Source organism: Lepidochelys olivacea, assembly GCF_965140295.1.
Source record: "Lepidochelys olivacea isolate rLepOli2 genome assembly, chromosome: 5".
Taxonomy (NCBI): Eukaryota; Metazoa; Chordata; order Testudines; family Cheloniidae; genus Lepidochelys; species Lepidochelys olivacea.
In genome coordinates this window covers 58,568,498-58,588,884 of record NC_140415.1, presented here as the reverse complement: position 1 = coordinate 58,588,884, position 20,387 = coordinate 58,568,498, and the positions used below count along the sequence as shown (strand labels likewise).

The window sequence follows — 20,387 nt, the reverse complement described above, 5'->3', positions numbered from 1 at the left end:
CTTAGGCTGCATTTTAGCCTTTGTGCTTGGTTTTTAATTCTTGGTAGCCATCATTATTAGTCTAATTGCAGACAGGCAGACTCTTTCTTGACCCCTAGAATCCTTTACCAAGGATTCCACTCGTTCTGTTTTTAGAACTGCAGCACTGTGTGTCTCAAAGGATCGCTACTGCTGATTATCATTTTGAGATGTTCACAACCCATAAGAGTTATTACATCCTCATGGAAGTCGTTAGTCATTTTGGAAGGGGCACATGAATATTTACCTTATCTATTATGTGCATCACAGCAGTGAGCTGTTCTTCCGTAGTTTCTGTGGAAATTTTGACATTTAAGCTCTGGAGGACCCTGTTCAAAATGATATCATCAAGTGGCTGGTACAGTTGGTCAGCCAGCCCCCAGACTGATTGGGCATCTGAATCTGAGACAATTGTGATGTTGGCAATACCATATGCATCATCTACTCTGGCACCCCCTGTGGGGTTAGAAAGCACAACCTGGAAACGCTTAGGAAATGGATGTAAGGATCCTATCTCTGGAGTCAGTGTTACATCCACTACAGCATTTCTCTGTCCAGGTTCAAAAGTCAGTACGCCCTCAGATCTGGCAAAATCCTGTCCTGAAATAGCTGGTGATATGAAGGTACGACCAACAGCTTCAGGTCTTTTCAGCTCCTGGAAACCAAACAAGAGAATTCTAGGCAACATCATCATAATGCAGTGTGTTTAAAACTAGGTGCACTTAAATGGGTAAAATCCATTTTTTCTTTAAAATGTAAATATAACAAGTTAAAATTAAATTCATATTTGGTGATAATCTGGAATATCCTCCCCCCATACATTCTGTATTGAACCAAAATGGTGTAAAGTAAGAGACTTTGTGATGGGGTCTGTGATAAATTGGGAGGAGGGAAAAATAAGTAAAACAGTCTCAGTTCTCACAGACCTTTTTATTAATCAAGCAAGTGAAAACTTGAATGCTGTTGAATACATCAATGACCTGGGACAAAGGGCTTCAGGAGTTATAGCTATTAGGAAAGACTAAGTAATGTAACATTTATGGTCAATGAGAAGAGCAGGATTAATTCTACAGCTTCTGCTCACCAGCAGTTCCTGGTGACTTTGACAGGTGCTAACCATAGTCAGTGGCTGCAGAATGAGGCCACTCAATTAAGGGGAGAGGTTTGTATTGTAAATAGGTACACACCAAAAGGTTGAGGTACAATTAAGGTAAATGAAATTCTGAGAGCATACTAAAGAAGGATGATTCTAGACAACTGCCAGAGGGGATATCAGACTCCAATCCAAAAGGGCACAAACTTAAGTTATGGGCTAGTCACAAAGGGAATCTAGGAGACATTTTGAAGAAGGTAATTATGCTGTCAAATAGATTTTTCTCAAGCAGAAACAGACACATTAACATATTCAATAAATGTTAGGCAAATCCTGGACCAGCTTGTGTATCATACACCAGGGCACTAGTGCAGCTTTTAGATCTATGCACTTCCCATTCCTCAGATCTACTGTTCTTGTCCAGGGTTCCTCCCCTAGCTCCCCCAACCCTCCATACCCAGTGTACACTGCCGGGCAGGAAACAGAACTCTATGGTGCTCACATTGTACAAGGTCCTCAATCCTGTCTTCTCTCTTTCTACTGTAGAAATGCACTATTTCCACTAGGATCATAGCATACTCTCTGGCCACGATGAAGGGAGTAGGATTTATTTTTATTTTTATTTATTTTTGCAAGTATCTCAACAATGCCTAGCATGAGGCGGCCCTGGTCCTGACTGGAGCCTCTGGGGGTTTCTATAATAAAAATAACAATTCTCTATGGTGTTTATCCCTGCAGTATGTGAGCCCCTCATCAACAATGTATTTATCTTCACAATGCCCCAGAAAGGAGGGAAGAATTATCCACATTTTACAGAGGGGAAATTGATGCACAGACAACAGAAAGCTGTGTCAGAACCAGAATCACCTGAGTCCCAGTCCAATGGTTTACCTGCAAGACCATTCTTCTTTGACTTTTATCAGGGAAATATTACAGAATACAAATGCAAGTCAGATACATGCCCAGGTTTAGGAGATCTATACATGGACTCATTTCCTTTTGAAATATTACAGTTTTACCTATCATAGGGTATACAGAATTTTTATTATTTTTCAATTTGCTTTTTTGCCACATACCAGACCCTTCATTTCTAGATCTGATACATAATAAGCCTTGCTTAAGTGGAAACTAGCTTTCTGGGCTACTATTCAAATTCATAACACAATACAGCTTTGGGATTATCTATTAATAGATCATCACACAAAAGATTCCCTCAGGCAACCTCAAAATGGCTCCTCCTATGCAAAAGAAAGGATTTTTAATGTCAACTATTAGATCCCATCTGAGTTCTGCTAGTGTTGACTGACTAAATACTTTTACTGGGTAACTAGAACATTTTCATTTCACTAAACAGCTTATTGTAAATCAATGTGGTTGCTTATGTGTGTAGACTTGCTCTGGAATCAAGACATCATCTTTGCCAATTACTGACAGAAGTGACTGTTTATTTGCCCCTTCCAGCTGGGTTCCCAGAATCAGCAGGAAACAGGGAAATGAGTGGTGATAAAAATTAATTGTGTCAAGCAAAAGAAATGTAAAGAAATTGTGGGAATGAGACAAACATCTATTTCCAGTGAACTCCTCCTCCTCCCTGCCTCCCCCTAGACTTCCTCTCTCAAAGGTTTTTCCTCACACTTTGGTACTCTGTCATGAATGCTCAATATCCCAGACTGTACAGCAGTGGTGTTACCGTACATGCCAAAACAGGCAAGCTACATGTATTAGCCTAAGCATACTGTATGTGGTGAGAAGTCATGCTGCCATTCCTTCTCCATTTACCAGCTTCATGATAGAGGATCCATGTTCTTTTTCCTAGCAAGAATCCGAAAACCTGCTACGTACACTTTAACTAAAGTACACTGAGCAGCTACTGTACAACAAATCCATGGCAACACAGGGATACACAATAGCTATAGTTAAACCTGACACACATGCAGCATGAAATAAAACTTAAAGCCATTTATTAAATGAAAGGAAAGTTCACCAGCCAATGCATAATAATACTTCAGTATGAGAACACTTCTTCACAATAATGCCTTTAGGCCCAACACTCGGCCCAAGAAGTCAGGCCAAGTGCTAAGCAGATGCAACAGGAAAAAACTAGGGGAAATCCTCCCCCCAGCCCAGGGTAGGGCTGTGGAGCCACAGCTGTTGACAGAGGAGCAGGAACTGTACCTAGATAACTGTACAGTGCTGTGCATAGCACCTGTCACTTGAGCTAAAGGAGACTCTCCATTAGCTGTCAGCAGTAAAAGGGTTCTTATTATTTTTGAGACAACAGTCCAGCAATTAGTATAAGGCCATATGATCAACACACCAACAAATGAACAGGACTGATATCATCTATTGGAGAAATAGACGAGCATTATGTTTTTTCAGTTCATAAAAGAATTGCTGCCCCAATTTTTTTAAAAAAAGATACTTTCTAAGGTCAATGTCTCAAGAATATTGCCTGGACTTCAGTAACTGTAAGCAACTGAGATATGGATTAGACTTCAATGAAAATGCCCTTTCTTTTCTTTTAAGTTTTCTATGGACATAATTGAGGAAATCACAAGTTTGGTAGGATACAAATGATTATACCTGCTGCGGCAGAATCCACATTTTAAAGGGAGGAGGCTAAAGCCTAGGAAAAGCTTTAACAGGGAGTGGAAGTGGTGATGACTGATTTAATACTTCAGGATGACCACAGTTCTTGAGGTTATTGAAAGTACCCTGCAGAAAATTACTTTTGGTAAACTGATCAAAGTGAGATGATTTTAGTAATGGGAAACAATATATGCTAGACTTATGTAAGTAATGACCGCTGCTATAAACGTGTAACTTGAGCATTTCCTAGATAAAGTAAACCAGGGCTAATCTTACTTGCTTATGCTTTAGAGAATAAATGAGGATATTATACACAGTCTTACCTGCATATTATAACTAACTGAGATGGTTAATGCTGTACTGGAGTCTCTAACCACCTGCAAACTGATTAAAGTCGTCTTTTTATTAGCCACAGCCAGACGAGATCCCACAGCAAAATATAGCAGGCCACGAGGAGAATCATTTTCTGGAACAGTTATGTAGGCAAATCTGGCACTGCTGTTTAATGTTGCTCCTGAGCTTACTTCATACAACTCAACCAAAAAATAAGTTTCAAATTCAGGTACCTGTAAACAAGTGAGAATTGCAGATCATTATAATGTCCACTGATTCCAACAGGAGTATGCAGTAAAGAATGCATTCCATCCTTTTTGAAAAAGTTGTCCTGTTATTATACTGTCTCCCTGCTGAATTACTCATTGGTTTCAAAGATATTAAAAGGCGGATACAGTACTATCCCAAAAGGGATAAAGTTTCAGCAAACACCAACGTGGAACAAGTAGTAGAAGAGTCTTATGGTCTTTCACATATAATCTCACACAATAGCCTAACAACATAAAGTATACACATGATGTGCCTCTAGGATGCTGTGAGACATAAGTCAAATTTTCAAATTTATGGAATGACACAAGGTGTAGATTTGTGCAGAATTTGTCTCTTTAATTCCCTTTTACACCTGCAAAAAATGTGCACAAACATGCGCACAATGAATTCCAAGTAGAAAATTTGCATGCCTGGGTAAGTACAGGTTTTTGCCCCTGCAATTAATTGTGACTATCTTTTGAAGGTGGAACTCAGGTCTCAAGTGTTGAAAAAAACCAACATGTGTCTGTAGTGTTTGTATTACTGTGAATGAACCTCAAAAAGTTCACAAGTTTGGCTAAGCACTTTCACAATTCTTAAGTCTGCAAAACTAGGCTGAAAATATCATGAGACAGGCTCTTTCATGAGACTTTTAGACTTCCTAGTTCTAGTCAGTCTGGAAATACAGTCTGATGTATTTCAATGGTCATACACCAGATAATTTGATCATGCAATTCCCAAATGTTATTTTTCAACATTTTACTGAATACAGTATAGCAAGTAATTGATTTTCTAAACAAAGTAAGAAATAGGTTAGGCTAAATTTTCAATAGGGCCTCCACCTGGTCTCTGATTTTTACCCAAAATCAAACGTGAGTACAAATGATGTAACGAAGACATCTAACTTCCTGATTTTGCATCCACAAATCAGTTTGTTGATATCTAAATATCATTTGCATCTGCTATTTTAGGCAGGCATGAAGCTGCAGACATAAAGACAGAAGCTATTTTTGAAAATGTAGCCCTGGACAAGCAAAAACAAAGCAGCTTATTAACTGGAAAAGAAGCTGTTTTTTTGTTTAGTTTTTTAATGTATGGTGAGCACCAAAAACACTATAACTTATCTTCTCTCTATAAATCTGGCCTTATTTTTAAATTCTGGCATTTTTGTAAATACTAGCTTATTTCTCAGACAAAACAAGCACATATCCAATTGTTAGCCGGTGGAGCCAATACAGTTGAGGTTGAACTAGACAAAGTAGCTGCCAGGGTTGCAGCCTTCAAAATTCCCAGAAGATCTTGAAAGTGACAGTGTACCTGTATCATGTTTGTGTTAATTTATAATGTAACAAATATGCAGAAACAGTATGGAAAAATCCTTTAGAATTTTTTTCCATATTAAAGGACAGGGCATATAATTGGGGTATTGTAATCGGGGCAGGTGATGGTTCTCTAAACTACATGATCTTGTTATTGCTATATAGGACTTATTGTTCTCATTAACCAATCAGATCAATCTTTGAGACCAGGCAGGTTTAAGATTCCAATTTATTGAAATACTGCCTTAGTTACCACAGTCATGCAATGTATTAGGTCCTAATTCAGCAACACACTTTACTTTAAGCACTCGACTGGTCCTATAATGTTCATTAAAGAAAATGTTTCAGTCTCATTGGCTTCAATAAGACATACATTTGCTTATAGTTAAGAATGTGCTTACATGTTCTGCCGAATCAGATGGGATTACTTAGGCCACATGGTTAAAGTGAATCACATATTAAGCGCTTTGGTGAAACAAATATTTAATGTGTAAAAGGTAAGAGCCCATTTGTACTGAATACTTATTTCACTGAAGTGACTGCAACCTACTTTACCTTATAATTCCTGTATGGCTTCAATAACTGCAGCATTCTCTAGGGCCAAACCCTCAGCCCCTTCCTCAGTTTTTAATTAGACATTCTGGAGGCAAAGCAGCAATTAAAGAAAATGGGAATTTGTGTGAGGACTGAGAAGAAACTGAGTAACGACCTGCAGATATGGCCCCTGGATTTTAAGTTCTCTCAATCAGGGCCCATTGGTTTTTTTATATTTGTAAGTAAGTCATGATGCTGTATAAATATTAATAAACTACTCACATTATCAGGTTTTATTCCAACGGAGATGTTGCATATTGTTTGACCTGCCATGCAGGTGGTAACCCCTAACACAGCCAACAGCTCATTTGCCAGGTTTACTCCATCCTTCTGAAGGACAACAGATGTTTTATTAAAGGTCACCCGCCAAAAGATCTTCACATCTTCAAAAGCCCTATGAGCAAAGCAAACCAAAGCAGTTTAAATGCATTGAAGATAGCAGCTATTGCTTCAGGGAAGCTAAACCACATAGACATATTCATTTTTTATTAATAATAAAAATTTACCACTGGAAAACAAAATGCTTTCAGAAGAAAAAAATATTTTTCTTTTTGTTGTATGTTATTTCCTCTGAAATTAGCTATATTAATAAAAGTCACAAGAGCAATGTCATCCAGTTATTGGGAAGCAAGCTAGATCTAGGTCTCAGCAAGTCACTTAAGTCAGCAAGTTACTTACGTATGTGCTTAACTGAGGTCATGGGACTACCCATGTGGTTCAAGTTAAGCACATGTTTAAGTACTTTGCTGAACAGGAATCCTAGATTGTAAGCATTTTGAAACAGGGACTGACTTTCCTATGTGTTTGAAAATCACTAACATATTTGATAGTGTGTGTAATATGTAAAGAGTATACATACAGTGTGTGGCAATACATAAATATATATTGGCACACATGTATCTTATTAAGTACACATATTACTAATCAGACCGACTGTACAATAGCCAAGAAGATCATACGTTTCGGAGACATTTTTAGCCAACTAAGCAATTAATCTTAAGCGTGAGTACATAGCAAGGAAATTAATTTCTCATCTCAGTTATGATGTGTATTAGTTAGGTAGATATTTAATTCTTATTTCTGTTTAATACCAGTACACTGACTAACAATCACATTTTAAATTTATGAAGCAAGTTTGCCAAATGACAATAAACGATTTGAGCAGCTGAAAGTCAAAGATTTATTATAAAATTCCATGATAACCTCTTCTGCTAACAGCAGCATCCTTGATTTCAATACAGCACATTACAGCATGTGGGGACAGCACTTTTATCAGCCGTTGCCTGCACCTGTTTGGTTGCCTTGTGACTATCAGCTGCACCTCCCTGCTTTCAGAATCTTCATCAAGCACAAGGCCACTTTGTACCTCTGCACTGAATCCCAAAATGCCATTTTGAAGATCATTCCCTGTATGAGAAACAGTACATCAAACTGATTAGGAAGCAAATAAAGTTGAGAATAAGTTGTACATATTTAATGCAGAAAGAATTGCTTAAATTGAAAAACGTGCACAAGGCATGATATAAAGTACACAAAGAGCCAAATTTTCAAAGGGAACAAAGGATGTAACCACAAAAAACATAAAAAAACTCATATGTTCCTACATTTATCTAGTAACCCAAGTGAAATCTTTACATTTTAATTTTGCAGATTGTCTTTTAACTGTGAAAATAGCTCATTTTGAAAGACAATTTCTGGTCAGATGCCTAGCCTCTTCTGTGCAGGTGAACTGAAATCTTCAGAAGCACTTGGGTTTTTCTAACTCTGCTCCCACTGACTTCAGTGGGTCCAGTGCCAGGCCAACATTAATTACTCTTGAAAATCTCACCCATAAATTCCTTACAGAATAGGCCCACTCAGAATAACTGCTGTCCATCATATTCATTTAAAAATGCATTAGCTCTAAAGGATCCTCCCCATGATAGCATTACTCTACACTGGGGAAGAAAGAGCCTGTTCTTTTAATAAAGTCAGCTGGTAAGAGACTTCCAATATGGTTCAGACACAGCATGTGTGTCACCTTTCTTCCCCTCAGCATTGTTTCTTGACCTTATTACCTGTGCTCATTTAATTTAGACCATAAGCTTAGCACATCACACATACCTATGGCACAATATAATTAATTTCTTAAAAATAATCTACATGCATGCAGTTATGTGACTAACTTGCACGTGCATGCAAATTGCTATTTACCTGTACAACCGTAGTAACTATGAATGTAAAAGAAGCATGTAATTGCCCAAACATTTGACATTCTGTTCCTGGATACATTATTCTGGTAGCTGTGTACATTCTTCCAAGGACACAATTTGGTCCTTAGTCCCTAAGAACCATTTTGTAATATTAAAAGTATTTTGCTAGATTTGTATTTCTAAAGGACTTGTTATCACTGCTGTTATCCAGTCACACCACTTACATTATATGCTCTATAAAAACGACTTGGAATCAGAGTGCTTTCAACTCAGTGAACAATTCCTTAAGATTGATATTTCAAAAGATCTCTGTGCAAACTATATGGGAAAATGTTATGGTAGCTATTTACAAATTAAAGTAAACCAGAGTTCTGGTAGTAACCTCTGGCATTAGGATGCAATCACTGAGAGAGAAAAGCTCTTAGCTAATTATCAGATTTAATCTACAATAATCATTATGGCCCATATGCTACCCTACACTTCCAGAAGCAGAGAAGGAGCTAAAGAAGGCGTGGATTTCCAGCACCACAGATTCCTCCTTTGTTTAAATCTTGCAGAAACTACTTCAGAGATTAGGGAGGCAACGGGTCAATGGGATGAAAATCAAGGTCAGAGGAACAGACACTGTGTGCACTAATGCTTCCTCTCAAAGGGGACACAGAGTGTGCCAAGTAAAATACCCCAAGAATGGGGGTTGGGCAGCATCCAATAGGTGAGCCAGTGAGAGTTTGGGTCATGAAAAATGCACATTGCCAAAGGAAGGAAGGTGGGATTTGACAGGCAGTACAGAGACAAAAAGCCTCCACTCATCTGCAAACTCTAGAGGTTTAGGAGCAAAATACCCTGCATATCCCATGGAAAGAAATCCCAGTCTTAATGGAATTTGCCAGAGGAACTCAGGGTTAGACAGCTTTATATGTTAAATTATATTGCATTTATGCACTGAATCTTTGAAAATAATAACATTACCTGTGATAATTATTGTTGCAAAAGATGAAAACCCATATTCATCCTTTCCCTCCACAATCTGAGCTCCACCTTGAGGGTCTGAGAGGAAAACATAGAAGAATTCTTGCCCTTCAGGATCATCATCATCAAGAATTCTGATAGACACTTTGCTTTCTTTCTCTCTATCCAGCAGTGTCACAGATATAATCTGTTCCTCAAAGTCCATCCCTTCAGTTGCCCATGTCAGGTTAGAATTTCCATACACATTCTCAAAAGGAAATTCATTGATCCCACTCTGTGCACTCGCTCCACCAAAGGTTTTAACAGTTACTTTGACATCACCAGCAAAGCCCTGGGTTCTTCTGATATTAAGTATCACTGTGTTGGGTGTACTGTTGTTTGTGTCTTCCTCAGTATAAATAAATCCTGGCCCAAGACTGATGATTCCGTGAACAATATCATTGGCTAATACCGTAACTGCTGCAACACTAATATCTGGATTCAAACGTGGATTCCTATTAGGATTAAATTTTTCAATGGCCAAAACTTCAACTGAAGTTAACTTTACAAAAAATACTTCATCCATCTCAGAAATTGTGTCATCGACGATGGATATTTCAACTACAGCCTCTGCCTGAAAATGTCCAAACACAAGCTCTCCATTTTGAACAGGTTCAAAGTCTTCTAAAGGTTTGGCACTTCCTGCAATAGTCTGATAGGTCAATTTAGTGAGGTTGCTTTGGAACCCAAACAATCTTTGGACATGCAATCTGATCATCTGCACATCTTCTTCAACTGAAACATGTCTTGAGTTAGGAGAAAACTGGAAGACACCCATTGGCTCAATTTCAGCTACTGTGAATCCTGACCTGAAATATAAAACATAAAAGTTAAATTAAGAAACACAAGTCACCCATTACAAATGATGGGGTCTGATACTCTGTTGTCTTGCATTCTATGTTGTCATTTATGGACGCAAGAAGTTGAATGTAAAATGGTACCATACCAAAAAAAGTTCCCCGCTCAGAATAGTTTGGTGTGTAGAGGGTGAAGGGAGGAGTTGTGACAATGTGACAGAGGGGGTGAAAAGGTTCCCTTCACAGGGAGTGTTCTTGCACGGGTCAGGGCCAGAGAACTTTCAAGCCTTTCAGCCTGGGCTGCAGACTGAGGCAAGAAGAAACAATAATCATTATGGCTTGTATGCTATCTTTCACTTCCAAGCGCAGAGAAGGTGCAAAAGAAGGTGGGGTGCATGGAAATGGGGAGATCTGGCATCACAGATTTCTCCCTTACTTTAAACCTTGCAGAAACTATTCCACAGATGCGAGAGAGTCAGTGGGGCAATGGGAGGAAAGTCAGGGTCAGGAGAACAGACATTCTCTGCATTAATGTCTCCTCTCAATACCACAGGGGTGTGGGGTGTGATGAGCTAGGAGTTGGGGCAGGAGAAAGAAGGAAAAAAAATGAATAAAGATGATCTGGTTCAGAGCGGTATTATTGTGGCATCTTTATAGTTTCTTAGTGAGATGTTGCAGAGGCAGCCTTGTACTAATTTAATTAATAAGTAGGAAGAACAATACAAACAACTTACTGGATAAATATAGGAACACCTTGAGAGGAGCTCAGTTATGTACTCAAATACCTTATAATTATTACTAATTAAAATAGTTATTTTAATTAACACTTTTTGTCCTTCTTTATTCATTCTCCAATTACTTTATTTTCTTTTTTCTTGACTCTATTCATTGATAGCTAATGATGGTGCTGTAGGGAGGGATGGAGAGGTCAAGAATAGCACCAGATATGGAGCAAGGTATTGGCCCCACTCTGTAGAGTCCAGCTGACCAGTCTGAGAGAGGCAGATGAGTATGACTACATGGCTGCACCCCTCCCCCAGCATTTAAGGCCTCTCCCCAGGCCTGAGTACCATGTTCCCAGGTGTCTGGGCTGCACCTACCCACCCTCTGAGTTACTGTGACTTGAATGCATCAGAACTGACTTTTCTGGTATATTGGGGATGTAGACATATCTCCACGCAGAGGAGAGAGGAAGAATTTTCTCTCAGTGTCTGGCATGGGGTAGGGCAGTTGTCAGTGGGCCTGCTCATGGGGTAAACCTGAGCATGGGAGTCAGGAAGGCTTCTGGTATTGTTTGTTATTTCTTGGACAGGGACAGGTATCTCAAATCTAGAATAGATTGTTGTCCACGTCTTCTTACCCTCATTCCTCAAACGAGAAGGGGTGCTGGTCAGTGATTCCAGCAGCTGGCTGGATCCCATGGGTGATGTAAGGAGGTCAAGCAGAGGGTGCTCATGCACTCATAAGCACTCATGTCCTTCCACACTGGATCACTGTTTTCCCAGGGGGTACTGTTCATCTCAGTGTTATGTCAATTAAATAAAAGTTGCAGCCTGATGCTTAGACCTAGCCTTTGTGTGTGTGTTTTGTCTTTATTCACTGCATATCCAGGACAAAGAGTAGGCGTTGCCTACCTTTCCCTCCTCTGGACCAATCTCCTTTTCAGGTCTTATAGGCCTGAGCCTGAAAGAAATTATTGCTTGTAATTTTTTTAAAGAGAATCAAGCAGTACTTTACACCCTCGCTGAGAGTCTTGCAATAACTTCCACTCACTTTGAATGTCAAAATGGGGTATCTTGCAGCATCTTTTAAACTAGTGGTTCCTGTGGGACAGAGTCCTACAAATCAATGCACTGAAACTCACAAGCAGCCATTGATTCTGCAGCCTCAAACTTAGTAGTGCTAATGGAGTCTAGTTTAATTCAGCAATTTTAATTCTTTTCAAAACTGTTTTTTTTTGGAGATACCAGAATTTTATTTAAGGTAAGTGACTTTAGAGTAGGTGCAATTTGCTTCATTTTTTTTCTCCTTTTACCTGCCAGAAAGGTTGTAGCAATGCAACCTTCCCATACACTGCACCGAAAAATATTAATCAAGTCTCATCTAACACCTCTTTGGGTGATGAGATGACTCACTCTCTATACATATTCAGTTTTTGACCTTTTGCAAAAATTGACCAGATGCCAGTTAAAACACTGCCAATGGTTAGACAGACCCACCAATACTAGTATGGTGTTTTTTGCTCATGTTTCAGTGCTTCACAGTATGGAGAAAGACATCCTTTGCACAGAGGGAAAGCTCTGTGGTGATAATTGGTGCCCCTAGGATATTAGGATGTATTTAATGCATTTCTCTATATTGTGGCCTTTGCAGAGGAAAATTATAGATTCCACTTCTCCTCCAGTTTCTCAGAAAATCTTGGATCCTCTATGCCTGTAACTGCCTCCACAAACATATATACATATATATACATATATCCCAGTTGTAGGCAAATTGTCCATTCCCCTATTATACCCTACACACTACTGCCAAGGAATTGAACTGGCTTTGCAAGAGGTTCCAGATTGATCAGAGCAGCCCTACCAATTGGTTCCATTTGGTCTGGAGCCATGGGTTCACCAACAAAGTTACCAAATCTTTATGTTGCTGATTTTTCCTTTTTCTAACTCAATTAGGTTTTGAACGGTTTAAATGTTTGTAATCAGATCAGAATTTTTACTGCATATATCCATTTGTTGGGGTCCATGCAATTAACCAAGGGTCTAAGTAATACCCTTACCTCAGGTAAGCTCCACCAGACACATTGCTGTACACTGATGTTAGATGGATAGCAAATGCCTCCCGTCTACTTAAGCTTGAAATAACATGAAATGAAATTACTTTGTTTTGTTCACCATAAGAAAATGTGACATTACCTGGAGAAAGACAGAGAAGCAACAATTCACAAATTGTTAAACAGGAATCCTCTTTTTACTTTTGACCGTAGAGAAATGTGAGTTATCATCAGACTCCTGCTCTGTCTAGGGAAGTGGAAATCTGCATGACAAGTACAGCACCTTTTCTCTATAAAGCAGTTCTTCAGAAGTATAACAAGGTGCATATTGCACTAAGGAGTACATTATCTATGAAATGCAAGGTTTTCCTTATTCCAAAAAGAAACCTTACTACTCACAAATAAAAATCATATAATATACTTTCATTCAAACAATGATTTCTTATTAAAAAGGGAGCATGAAATGTGCAAAAATATTAGAGCAACAACTAAAGTGGAGTTAGTCAGACATGGAAATTCTGTAGCTCTGAGTATACTGTAACAAGAAAGTGCTCACCAAATCCAGGTGTAATGTTGCCTGGATGAACAAACTCTGGAATTAAATCAAGTGGGTATCCAGAAGTCCAGCTAACTGTTACAGAGCCATACACTCCTTTTCTGGTTATCACAGCTTCGCCTGTCCCTTCTATAATGTTCGTAAGTTGTAAAATGAGAGACTCAAAGCCAACCTACAGAAACATATAATACATCTTTGTTAGAACGATATGGGAATATCTAGTACTGCATGTATATACTGTATATATATTATAGTAGCCATATACCTACTACACATGCATTTACCAAAAGATTCTAAATTCCGGATTTCTGAGACTCGCTCATATTTTTGGAAATAGGTAATCAGTGTGACTTAGATTTCTGTATTAAAAAATACCAGGGTATAGCACATGTATCTATTCTTCATAAGGGAAAAAAAAGCTTCTTAACTCTCTTGGAGAGGAGCTATTATGATGCATGTATGCATACATACACAGACAGAAAATAAATGATCAACTGTGCATCTGATGAAAAGAAAGTCAATGCCAAATGACATTGCTCAGCAGATAAATACTTGTTCCAGCTATTTGCGTTGTTCTTCAGCGGAAGTTGTGACTAAAAGGGTTATTCTCACAGTCTAGAAGTGATAATATAAGTGGCATCCATGGGGTAGTAAACAATGCTAAAGGAAAGAACCATGTGAATAAAGTTAAATTATGAATTGAAGGAATCAAGAGAGAAAAAGGGGGTTCAAGATAAGAGATCTAAAAGCATTTAATATTAGCATCAATTGAATATAAGAGGTAAGACAGTGACATGCTATTGTCTGTTTCCAGTATATTAAATAAGGGTAATTGAAGTAGACAGTACTTTATTATGGACCGATTCTGCCATTGTTTACTCCCATGTAATCTCACTAAAGTAAGTGAAAGCAGAATTTGGCTCAATACAACGGTGTCAAGCTTTATATTTGCAGTGTTAAAGAATGGAAGGAAATCTACCTCTCTTGGTATAAGCTGCTTTTAGACTCACTACTTAACCTAAAGAGAGAATATTATCTGGACTCAACATTTTTCTTAAATTTCTTAATGCTTCAGATTTATGAAGACACAGGCATAAACTAACTGCAAACACATCTATTATGGTTCACCAGCTGTTTTCTACTTTCATATAGATTTATAGATTCATAGATACTAAGGTCAGAAGGGACCATTATGATCATCTAGTCCGACCTCCTGCACAACGCAGGCCACAGAATCTCACCCACCCACTCCTGCGAAAAAGCTCTCACCTATGTCTGAGCTACTGAAGTCCTCAAATCGTGGTTTAAAGACTTCAAGGAGCAGAGAATCCTCCAGCAAGTGACCCGTGCCCCATGCTACAGAGGAAGACGAAAAACCTCCACGGCCTCTTCCAATCTGCCCTGGAGGAAAATTCCTTCCCGACCCCAATATGGCGATCAGCTAAACCCTGAGCATATGGGCAAGATTCACCAGCCAGATACCCAGGAAAGAATTTTCTGTAGTAACTCAGATCCCACCCCATCTAACATCCCATCACAGGCCATTGGGCCTATTTACCATGAATATTTAAAGATCAATTAATTACCAAAATCATGTTATCCTATCATACCATCTCCTCCACAAAGATAGATAAAACACATTTTTAAAAAGTTTGTCAAAAGTTAATACATTTAGAAACTATGTCTCTTGAATTTCTGAGGTACAAAATGTTTATCAGATCCTTGATGTGTACTGTACATGTAACAACTGGAGATGACTGTCAACCATTAAGCTGACTTTAATCATAAAAACAAATGTTAGCATCACCTAAATACAGTACCCAGGCCTCTAGTAACAGAAGTATCAGGAACTGCCCTCTAGTGGTAAGCTTGTTTCACTGCAGTCAGTCAAGTTACCTGAGAATTTGCAGCTTCCTCCGGAATGGACAGAGTAGCTGATTTTGCTCTTCCTAATATTATTTTAGGCATATAATTGGCACTTCCATTGATCAGGCTTGCATTGGTCAGTTCCAGAGTGAAATTCAAGCCCAGTAAGAGAAACACCTTTAAAGATACAATTTAAATTTTAAAAACTGGCAATTTTATTCAACTGAAACCAACAATATCAGCTGAGTTAAGGAGTTAAGTAACAGAAATGGTCTGCAGCTCCCTTAATGGTACCATGAACTGAGAAGCATTAAAGTGGCAAGCAGTTTAACAAAGATCTTCCTCAAAATCATTACACAAAAGTTAATACTGTGAAGGAAGGCCAACAGCAGTTTTGCACAATGTAAGCTCTTTGGGGCAAGGATTGTCACTTATTATAGGTTCACAGTATCTAGCACAATGAGCTCAGTAACAGAATGGGAAATGTAGATAATAAAGTAGGGTGAGGCTAGTGTATCCGCAGCTATGCACTTCAACCCACAGATGGGAGCATACAGCAGCTGTGGGGTACTTGCAGGTCTTGATGATTCAGTCTTCCAGAACCAAGCAGCCTTCTCCAGTAAATAGCCCATTCCCAAAAGCACACTTGGGAGAGGATTTGGGCCTACACAACAGAATCTAAAACAGAAAACATGACTGATACACAGAAAGGGATATAGGCAGAAGCTCAGGGATACACATCGCCTTGGTTTTATATTCCATTCTTATACTGAAAATCACATTTTCTTTTAACACAGCTGTACATAAATAATACAAAATCCAGGGTATCAAAATTGTTTCTCTCTCTTTCTCTCCAACAGACACTATTTATCACCATTTAATGTCTTATTCAATGACATTTGTACATATGATGTAGACATAAATTTAGGTAGCAAAACGCTAGAGAGGTCTATCCAACTTAAGGACACTACAGACCTGGCTACTTATTGGCACTCTCTTCACACCAAAGCTGACACCATCTTTCACCAGCAGACATCCCACTGTATTCTCAGGAGTGATTACTGGTTCTTCATGATGAGATGAGATTCGGTACTCAACACTCACATCTCCGAATGTCCCAGAATATCGAGTTATATTCATCTGAATGTGCCGGCTCAAGTCTCTCTCTATCAATACTGACTGCCTATCAGAGTACAAGGCAAACACTCCATGGGGGTCATCGTTTGCTAACACAGTGAATCTCAAAACTCTCTTGTCCTGATCCAAATCTGCTCCTCCTTCCACTGAAACCAGCTCTACCACATAATTCTCATCTACTTCTGGAACATCATCTGGTAACAGATGAATAATGATCTCCGCTGCACTCTGATTTTCAGCAATGGAGACAGAACCCCCTGTTGCAAGGAAGTCACCTGTAGTATCAGAATCACTACTCAGCTTCCAGTGAACCTGAAATAAGTGAAAAAACATTGTTTACTAACTTGGAACTCTCATACACTCAGGTACACAGAGCAGAAAGATACAACATTTAGCAAGAAAATAGAAATTATTTTATGGAAATATAAAAAAGAAACAGGCATAGTAACCTAAAACAGGACCACAATCTGCCTTCCCTCCTCCCACAACTTACCCTCAGTGACCTGAATGTGGTGGTAGTTGTTTCTGAATATCTTTGTAGGTTCACTTTACAGAATTTTTAGGCCTAATTCCACAGTTTGTTTTTACTGGTCAACACTCCCCTGCTGTTCCCTCTCCCAGAAATTTTTCTCTTAAGAATGACAAAGTACTTAAAAGTACAAAATATAGTTCCTTGAGCACTGCAGGCATACAACATACCAAGTGTACTCCAGGTACATACGAAGTGGGCCAAATGTTCTTTACTGTAGGGTGCACAATTTTTTTTTTAAATCTTTCCCCTCTGTATAGAACTCAAGCCAAATGAGAACAACAGGAAAATCCTTACCTCTCCATCAACATCAGATACCTTTTAAAAAATAATTTCCACAGATGGTATCCATTATATAAGATACCGGATACTTTTTAAAAAGAATACCAAAATATGATTGCACCAGAAAGGGAGTCCATGATATTATGCTACAAACAGCTTGCTGAATTCTGAAGAACTTCAGGAGGTAATCCCCAACTGATTTAATAACCAGTGTTGATCACTGTTCAAAGCACAAGGGCCCAATTCCCATCTGTTGTACGGCACGCAGCTGTCTGAGAAGATTGGGTCTATGTTGCTCCCTTTCTAAGAAGGTATCACTTTATTAAAAAATGCATTCTACACCATTCTCCTATCATAAGAATAGGAGAAGAGAGAGAGAGAGAGAGGAGAGTGTCAAAAAATAAGCATGGGTTGTCACATTTTGTCCGATCAATATAGAAATTGGACATGACTTTCCAAACATGAAATATTAGGGCCAAATCCCTTGTTCAATTATGCCAACTCCAAAAGAAGATACACGAACACTGTAAGCAATCAAAAGACTTTCTTAAGACAGGTCTAAATTGTGCCTGCTCTCTTATATGCATTCTAATGGACGAAGACTGCAGATTATATTGTTTTTAAGTAACCCCAAAATGAGAGTAAGAATACCATTATGTTCCCCAGAGTGCCTTGGACTCGTTTGATGAAAAGTGTAATATTCTCTGGCCCTTCCAAGACTGATGGCTCCTCATAGTGCTTACTAAATAATGATTCAGGAGCAAACTGCACAATTCCATTGGGATCACCAAACTTCTGTATCTAGAAAGCAGCAAATAAAATATGGGTCAAGAATACATAATGAACTATCTTATTTATAGACCACTCGGGAACTCGATGCTGGATTCAACAACTCACAAATCCATTAACCCTCCACCATCCTGATTTTCCCCCAACAAGTCTGAGAGTACAGTAGCAGCTGAAATGGATATTGTATGAAAAGAAAAATAAATAGCAGATAGGAGCACCATGAGACCAGAGTAAAATGGTCTGGTGTCAAGACCAAACACGCAAAACAAACAGGCAGCTCCACTAAATCTACATAAGACCAGTTGTTCAATGGAAAAATGCTATGAGTGTCACAAGGAAGGATCAGTGCATTACAGTGGATTATAAATTGAATACAAGTCAGTAATATGATGCTGTCAGGAAAGAGGCAAAGCTCTTGGTTAATGAGAGGATGTGTAAACAAAGTCAGGTAATTAGTCTGTTCTGCTCAGCACTACTTAAAGCAGCACTGGTCAAGCCTCACTCAGTTTCAAACAATATTTTTCAAAAATGACATGAATGATTTGGACAGACTTCAGAGAGCAAAGGAAATGATAAAAAGTTTGGAAAATAAATCCTATGAAGAGAAGTTAAGGGATCTGAGTGAGTTCTCTTCTGTTGTGCCAGAGCACAGAAAGAGGATGGGAATCCATTATCCTCTTTAGTCTAGAAGGTCAGAACAAGCAGCTTACTGGACTTGCAGTGCAGCGGGCAATATTTACATTAACTATTGTTGGACTGGATGGCATCTGTAGTGGGGTACAGAACACTTCACCTCTAGGTTTCTGATTCTCACCTTTTAGTGTGGTAATTGAAGTTAATTGATTGAATGGATTCAATCCAGCCCCTAGTGAATAGGAGCCACAACACATACCAGAATCATAATGGGCACTCACTGGCACTCTAGTCTGCAATCTCAGCAGCGGCACCAGTGATTTAATGGCTTTGGAGACTGAACTCCCCCTTCTTACTACTAGAGGTGGCTTCTCCAGATCACAGAAGAGGCATTTTGGTGGACAGGGCCAGACAAATACTAGAGCTAATTATTCACAGAGTAACAACTGGATGAATAATATGCATTGCACGCAAACACAAACACAATATTTAAACAGTTCTATTGACGGGACAGTGTGGAGAAGCTAGATCGAACACTGCTTGCGCTATTCCTTTTCAGTGAATAAGTAGAGAATTTCAGTCTCTGGATATCAATATCACATTTTAAATCCCATCTTCCTGTGTCCCTCCCCCTACCCCACACAATCAAATATTGGCGGAGGGGGGAATTATTATTATATTGGTCGTTAGGCCCTACATTTTAAAGGTATTTAGGTACCTGAAGACACACATAGGTGCCTAGAGGAATTTTCTAAAGTGCCTAGGTGCCTAGCAACCATCAAGTTTAGCTATGATGCAGATGAGAGTGGGACAAGAAGTCGAATAACCACTGGCACCATTACATTTTTAAAGATTCAGATTAAAAGTCCTTTTTCTCAGTGCTTGATATATTTCAATTACCTTTTTGATTTTATTATTATAAGGCCCCTTGAGATGTTTGTGGGATAAGGTGCCCTCAATAATTGTAGTGAATTATATACTCTGTTGGATTTGGGAAAAATTACTTACTGGGAATTCTGTTTATCACAGTCTTCTCTTTGTACATCCTGCACACCACTAGTAATTACAGACAGCATTAGGACTCCACCTACCAGAAGCAAGGAGGCAAGAGACCTGACAACCAAGGCTTATATATAAGCACTAATCCATCAGCTATCTTTCCAATTGGAGACTTCCAAAGCAAAGTAATAGACAGTAAAACCAGAGGGGGAAAAAACTCCCAAGTGATAATCTCCAGAGAAAAGGGGGATGGATGTAGGAAGAAAGTACTATGATGAACAGAATTATCAGTGACTAATTTTCCCTTATCCTATGTCCCTCTTCTTTCATCTTACTGAACAGCAGCAATCCGGGACAGTGTATGTCACTTAAAGGGATGCTTGGCACCCTTAGTGACCAACAAATGTCAGCCAACAGGGACAGATCCAATTAATAATGCCAGATGACAGTGTCAGGAGATGACCTAACAAATTCCAGAGTTAAATGCTTCTGAGTTCTGAGCCTGTGAAGTTGCCATACTTCAGACAGAATGGCCTGATCATATGCTAATGGACTACAATATCTGATTGACTGAGCCACTGTGGTCTCAGTGGCAGTCTGTCCCTTGTAGTAACCTTTAAAAAAAGACTTA

The 20,387-nt window shown here is 38.9% G+C and overlaps 1 protein-coding gene across 1 annotated transcript in view; it reads right to left on the bottom strand.

Moving 5' to 3' along the window:
* ADGRV1 (adhesion G protein-coupled receptor V1) overlaps positions 1 to 20,387 on the bottom strand; it is a 414,454-nt gene that overhangs the window by 224,298 nt on the left and 169,769 nt on the right. The window contains exons 70-79 of the mRNA XM_084628496.1: positions 17,987 to 18,136; positions 16,363 to 16,836; positions 15,418 to 15,564; positions 13,522 to 13,693; positions 12,972 to 13,107; positions 9,357 to 10,204; positions 7,485 to 7,602; positions 6,418 to 6,589; positions 4,024 to 4,266; positions 266 to 673 (exon numbers count right to left, since the gene is read on the bottom strand). Of these exons, the coding sequence (XP_084484622.1) occupies positions 266 to 673; positions 4,024 to 4,266; positions 6,418 to 6,589; positions 7,485 to 7,602; positions 9,357 to 10,204; positions 12,972 to 13,107; positions 13,522 to 13,693; positions 15,418 to 15,564; positions 16,363 to 16,836; positions 17,987 to 18,136 (2,868 nt within the window). The remainder of the gene's footprint in view (positions 1 to 265; positions 674 to 4,023; positions 4,267 to 6,417; positions 6,590 to 7,484; positions 7,603 to 9,356; positions 10,205 to 12,971; positions 13,108 to 13,521; positions 13,694 to 15,417; positions 15,565 to 16,362; positions 16,837 to 17,986; positions 18,137 to 20,387) is intronic.